The 7,098-nt window shown below is 33.4% G+C and overlaps 1 protein-coding gene across 1 annotated transcript; it reads right to left on the bottom strand.

The window, feature by feature from the left end:
* Window positions 1-790: 790 nt before the first annotated feature.
* Window positions 791-4,314, bottom strand: LOC104890954 (disease resistance protein RPM1). The gene is made up of 2 exons (XM_048643214.2): window positions 3,329-4,314; window positions 791-2,529 (listed from the first exon to the last, which is right to left on the bottom strand). Exons 1-2 carry the CDS (start codon window positions 4,228-4,230, stop codon window positions 1,581-1,583), a joined length of 1,851 nt encoding a protein of 616 aa, XP_048499171.2. The 5' UTR covers window positions 4,231-4,314; the 3' UTR covers window positions 791-1,580.
* Window positions 4,315-7,098: the final 2,784 nt, after the last annotated feature.

Raw genomic sequence — 7,098 nt, 5'->3', positions numbered from 1 at the left:
TAAACAAACAAGCACAAGGCAATTGAAATTAAAGACAACGAATTAATTATACATATTATTAGATTTTTAAATTTTAATTTTACTAGATATCATTATATTGTAGAAACCTCTTTGGGAGATGGTTTTAGATACAAATAAAATCAACAAGTCTCTTTTTTTTGACATGATGAATAAACCATGCAGAAACTTCTATTTAATAATATTGTTGTACTATTTATTGTTTCATCAGAAAGAAAAATGAAGTAGCGTATATATAAGAGGTTTCTCAAAGCGCAAATATGGAAGTTGTTGTAGGATAATGTATCTATACTGTAATTTATTATAGTATCAAAATATGTGTAATAAACTAAAGAAACCAGTTATGGTCAACAATTGATTTCAAAGGATGAATAAGTGAGGAGACCGGTTTTAGCTATCAACTAGTCTCCTTTTTACATTTTATATATACGCTTGTCTAAGAGATTAGTTTTAGCTATCAACTAGTTTCTCATATAAATAAAAGAAATTGGGCATTATAAACCCTCTCCTAATTTACGAGACATGTGAGATGTAAATCAATTGTCATCTGGTTGCAAGGTAATTTTTAACCGGTTTCCTAAGGCTTTTTTGTAGTGGTGTAAGTTAGTGAGTTTGAACTCGATTGCCAAATCGTAAAAGGGCAGCAGACACCACTACCCATTTGCCTGAAACCCCTTTCATCTTTTACGCACACATCAAACTGGTTGGGACTACCATCAAAATGAGTGAAAATGTATACTTTTTCCAGATAGGGTAGCCTATAGAGTATTAGAACCTTAAGCTTACCATGTTTCAAGAACAGACACTCACCATCAAAGGCTTCATTCAGAGTAAGGTCTACTAGATTAGGTACAAAATTAAGCATATATAACCCAACTTCCTTGAGCCTTGAATATGCCAAGTCCAATTTGGCTAAGTCGGGGAGTATCAATATCCACATTGGTAACCTCTCCAATATAAATGGTCCTCCCAAGTATATATGCTTCAGTAAAGGAGGAGGTGTGAATGTGTATTCTAAATCAAGAACTTCATAATCTTTGTCTTCGATGTCGCCTTCTTTTAACTTTGATCGGACACTCAATGACTGAAGATGTTTCATCTTCTCTATTGCACAACACAAATCCTTTCCATACTCTTTATGAAGATTTGTGATCTCTAGCCTTCTCAATTGATTTAAATGTTGTAACTCAACCATTAAACTAGGTTTATTTGCTACATCTATACGTGCTAATTTTTGGAGCTCTGGAAAATTTTGCAATATGCCTTCTAGTATCTTTACTCCTTTCTTCCTTAACTTTTGACGCCAGAATATGGTGAAGTTATCACCTAAACGTATGTGTATGTGCTCCTCTACATAAGCAATAAGATGGCGTAACTTGTGACAATTACCAATTTCTCTAGGAAGCTCAGCTATCAAACATTGCTTAAGGTCTAGTGTTTGTAAGTTCCAAAGCTCCCCAATTCTCCTTGGAAGAATTTTGACTTTTGTGTTTCTCAAGCTCAAATATTGCAAGTGATGCAGATTTCCCAATTCTTCGGGGATATGGATAATAGGAGCACCTTCAAGATCTAGAACTTTCAAAAGGCGAGCAACTTTCAAGAAAGCTCATGTAAGGTTCTGACAAGTTGCTAAACCAAAGAAGAGAACGGGTACTATTAAAGATAGTGTTGTTATTAAAAACCTCTAAAACCATACTATTGTTGAAACCATCTATACAAATGGAGAATCGTCGCAATTTTTTATTGGCCGTGAGTGAATTGTTCTCTGATAAAACTTGACCAAAGCATAAGTAGTCTAACTTTGGAAGAATTATAATCTCACGGAGGATATCATGAACTCGAAATCTTGATTGTGGTCTCTCAGTTGGGTTATCTATCTCATGAACTTGAATCAAACTTCTATTGACAAGCTCGCTCAAATATTCTTTCGCTACCTCTTCAAGCATTTTGCCTCGTTGATTTTGTATAAAATTCTCAGCAATCCACAACCGAACTAGTCTGTTGCTGCTAATGATGTAATCTTCGGGGAACATACCGAAGTACAAGAAGCAAGGCTTAAGATAGTATGGCAACTTATAATAGCTGAACAATAGTATTTTGGTGGTATTAGAGAAGTGAGGATTACTTCCAATCTCAAAACCAAAACTATTGTACAAATTGTTCCACTCGGAAAGAATCTTTTCTTTTGTGGACAAAAGCCCCGCAATCGCTACAATCGCAAGTGGTAATCCTTCACATTTCCCCACCATTTCTTGTGACAATTTTTCCAGTTGAGAAGGACAATTTGCATTACCAAATGTCTTATGACAAAAAAGATCCCATGATGCTTCTGAACTTAGAGGTTCCAATTTATAGAGATGATGACCACCTGATGGATCATTCCAAGCACCACCCACGTCTACTTCTCGCGTTGTCATCATTATCCTGCTGCATTTTTTGTTATTGGGTAAAGCATTTTCAACATATACCCACAGCTTTGAATCCCAAACATCGTCGAACACGACTATGTACCTATAAATAATATTAAAAGGATATGAATAGTATAAAAAAGATGTACCGAAATTTATATTCCTTTCATCTTTATTTATTTTTTCATATTATTAATTTATACTTCCTCCGGTTTGTTTTAAAATGAAACGTAGGGCATAACCACGGGGATTTAGGAGAAGAGAGAGATAGAGAGAAAGAAAAATAGGGACTCATGTGATGAAGAGATAAATAGAGAGAAGTGAGTACCTAATATAGTAACATTTCATTTATTTTAAACAACCTAAAATGATAAATGTTTCGTTTAATTTAGAACGGAGGAAGTACACTTTAGTATCAATATAACAATTAAGACCCTATTAATTCACTTTGAATCAATAACATTAACTTTTACACTACTTGGCTTTGACTGAATTGTTGATAAATATAGTCAAGTTATGGTGGAAAGAGGTCATAATTTGGGTGAGAAGTGAGATGTAATTAAAATTTTGACTAAATCTAGAGAAAATTTAAAAAAGCATGGATTTTTGTTCATGAATCCTAATATTTAGGAATGAATGGTTAGTGGGTAGTTCTATTCTATCATGGTCTTGTATGTGGGCAATGTCTTCCATGTTCTAGGTAGCACTTACCTTAGTTTTAGAAATTGTTAGCTTACAATATATTTGGATAGCAACGGTGGATGGAACATTGGAAGGATTTGGTTGATTAAGTGAGGAGGGGACACATATATATACCTCTTTTCCTGAAGGATTCTATTATGCATCACACAAGATAAAATAGAAAGTTTTGAAATCTAAAAAAGTTTTAAGGTGTAAAATACCTCTTTTCCTGAAGGTGGTTCCTTAATTTACTGATAATGGTGTGTTCATCAGATGCATCTAATTGTAAAGAAGGCTCCACCTGAACTTGCTTAAATATGCTATTTAGCAAATCCCTCCATCTGTAAGATTGTGAGACTGTCACCCAGGCATAAACAGAGAAGCCTTCTTTGACCTTCTTATCTTCATACACTTTCCGAACAAGCGTTGTTTTGCCTAATCCTCCCATACCAACCACGGCTATGACAGCACGAGGACCTTGTATCTTCGTACAATCTTGATCATTTTGCTGCTCCAAGTTCAACCAGCTAAAGATTTGCGTCTTCTTACGAGTAAAATCGAAAAGCTCAGACTCATCCTTGAAGAGGGAGGAAATTCGTGGGTCTTGCCAATTCTGTTCATTTTCACTAGAGTCATCTGTTGTGGTAATGAGTTTATACCTTTCTCTTCTGTTGTTTATCTCAACAATACCAGCTAGAATCTTTTTAATCTCAGAGCTTAATTCATGTTTAGGTTTCAGCTGTGTGATGCAAGCAACTGCGCTCTTCACCCACTTACTGATTTTGTTTATTATCAGTAAGAACTGATTTTTCAGACTATTACTATAGTCGGATTGCAGCGAATGTTGTTGTTGTTGTTGTTGTTGCTGCTGCTGCTTGAGCATGAGATATTGATCAATGACATCCTCAATGTGGTAAGCGCTTTCTCTTAGTTGAGTCAGCCACACGCGGACGCCATTATCTACCTCAGCTTTCTTTTCAGCATCCTTGAGAACTTCTTTGATGCTATCTAATTCATATTGCAACTTTCTAACATCATCTGAGAGGCTACCTAGCAATTCTGCCTCTGCAGTTATGAGTGTTGAAAGTTTCTCCAAAGCAAAGCTCAGCATAGTGTCTGCCATTACGTAGTTTTGAGTTTTTTTTGGGGTTAAGGTTCTAATATATAGCAAAAGAGGGTTTGATGGACTGATGTGATTTCAACCATGCATGCATATACTTATATATAAGAATAGGGCACCACTGGGTTAAACAGCTTGTCTGAAAATTTTACTACCTTAAAAAGTATGGAACATTCTTTAATTTGTTCATCAAATCACTCAAACAATTGCGGTAATTATTTGCTTATTCTATTCCGGATTAAAGTATATGGTTTAGGAACCACATTCTTAATTCTTTGCTTATTATAGTTCAAAGTATGCATTTCACGAATCACATGCTCAATTCTTTGCTTATGTTTGTCAAAGTATGGCATTTCACGAATTTCATGTGCTCAATTCTTTTCTTATTCTTGTCCAAAGTGTGGTGTTTAGAGAAGGCATGCCCAAAGTATGGTATTTACAAAACATAAGCCCAATTCTTTTATATAAGAGCAAGGCACCGCAAGGGTAATGAGCTAAACCGCTAAACAACTTGTCTGAAAATTTACTATGCACAAAGTATGGAACATTCTTTGCTCCCCAACTTACTCAAATAATTGCTTTGATTAGTATGTCAAGATGCCTCTCTCCGAAAGTCCGAATAATAATTCTTTGCTTATTCTAGTCCAAAATAAACAAAAGGTTTAAGAACCATATCCTTAATACTTTGCTTATTCTAGTCCAAATTAAAAACAGGGTTTAAGAACCACCTTCTTAAAACTTTGTTTATTCTAGTCCAAAGTATGGTATTTACAAAACATAAGCTCAATTCTTTTCTTATTCTAGTCGGATGAAAGATATTCTAAAACCAAAAGGAAATTTACTTGACTACTTCAAAATAAAAGATATTTTCCTCAAATTTATTACCATTATTAAATTTCAAATTTAGCCTCTCTCTTCAACGTTCTCTTGGGCATGGTTTCCCTATGTGGAAGAAAAACAAACCTGTCATAATACTCCCTGGAGCACTTAGTTATCTTTCTCACTAAGTTGCCACATTTTATATTTTGTCCATTTAAAACAAAAAAAATGACAAATGTGTAGATTAATAAATATTTTGGAAGTACATAGTTCTAGTTAAGTACATATATTTTTAAATCAGAAACTTAAAATGAAATAGTTACTCATTACCCTAAATTACTTCTTGAGAATAGTGCTTACAGAATACGGGTTACAAAAATGTTAATCTTAACTAGAACTTTAGTAAACTTTAGAGAGACAAGGATAATCTATACAAAATATAATCCTAATTGTATACAGAAATATATCCCTAAATACATTGAGACAATATCCAAAATATATTCTCTATCAAATAACATAGAAAAGGAAAAACATTTTATAAGAGCAATGAATAAATTCTATATCTTTCATATTGTACTCTTAAGACCTTAATGTTTTTCTCTTGTGGATGCAAAATGTTTGACATTAAGGTGCGTTTTCTTTACATGTGGGTCCGAATATAAAAATGCCCAATTTTGGTTAGAAGTTTTGGTCTGAATTTTAATTTACTTTGGGACGGGTTTGGATAGCTCAAAATAATATTTTAGTTTAAAATTTGGCTCGGTCTAATTTTGACTTGAAAAGCCTGGTATTTTTTGCTAGAAATACCATATTTTGGCCTTTTGGGCACAAAATATTACCCCGACCTAGCTCGACATGGTGGGCAGTTTTTTTGCATGTGGCACGACCAACCATTTGATCACCTGAACCATGAACTTATCTGAATTGGACGTATTTAAACTCATTGAACTTGATTGAACATTATTGGAATTTATTGGACCTAATAGAACCTGATTTAGGCTTGTTGAACCTTATTTGATCAAAATTGTGATGTAGTAATAACATAATTACTACAAATAAAGTATTCAAAGTAACTTATGATATAATTATTATTAGTTTGTTATAAATAACATGTTAATAATGATAATTAACAAAGACATACTACTTATAATTGCAAATTATTACCTATAAACTATTCATAATTTGATTAATGTGATAATAGCATAAAATAATACATATATAATATATAATATATAATATATAATATATAGTATATAATGATAACATTAGTATAAAAATAATGGTACTAGTAATTATAAATTGCTTATGCTATTGTTAGTGGTGTCAGAAACATATCTGACCCTTGGGTCAAGTTGATACTGACCTGACTTGAACCTGGTTCGACCTGTGAGGTCAGTCCCCACACCTGACCAAAACCTAACCTGGGATTATCCAAACCTGACCTACACCCAACAAGATTATATCTTGACCTGACCAGATATATAGACCTGCATTCAAACCCGAACCTGACCGTACTCAACCAGATATTACTAAAATTCAATTTTTTTATATCTACAAAATCATTTAAATATGTTAAATATCATAGAGTCTAGCTCACAAGTCACAACATGTATGTATATACGTAGTAAATTAAGAATTTTCTAGCTTACTTAAAATTTTGATGTAATTTCAGTACATGTCATAGTGTTTTAACTGTTGATGAGATTATTTGATCCCTTTTTAGCTATTAGTTTCTTAGTGCCTAAATGTCGTTTTATTAATACTCTTGTTGCTTTGCATAATGCAAACGCTTCCATAAAATACTATAGTTTAATTTTTTACACAACATATAATTAAGATCTTAGCTTGTTTGATTGATGTAACGCCCCGACTTCTAAGCATCATTATTATGTTAATTAATTACAAAGGTTAGCAGCGGAAGATCTTCCTAGCTTAGTCGGTGCGTCACTGTCGTACTGTCCAACCGGAAAAGTACAAGGCAACATTCTTTCATATAACTAGACCTCTATAATAGTTAGTAATTCTAGAAATATATATAGATAGCTTAAGCAT

This window comes from Beta vulgaris, chromosome 4 (assembly GCF_026745355.1).
Source record: "Beta vulgaris subsp. vulgaris cultivar EL10 chromosome 4, EL10.2, whole genome shotgun sequence".
In the NCBI taxonomy this organism is placed as follows: Eukaryota; Viridiplantae; Streptophyta; class Magnoliopsida; order Caryophyllales; family Amaranthaceae; genus Beta; species Beta vulgaris.
This window is presented reverse-complemented; position numbering and strand designations above follow the sequence as displayed.

Coding starts and splice junctions, on each gene's coding strand:
- LOC104890954 (XM_048643214.2), bottom strand. CDS start 4,230: ATGGCAGACACTATGCTGAGCTTTGCTTTGGAGAAACTTTCAACACTC. Junction 2,530..3,328: donor AACCACCTTCAGGAAAAGAG/GTATTTTACACC, acceptor TATTATTTATAG/GTACATAGTCGTGTTCGACG.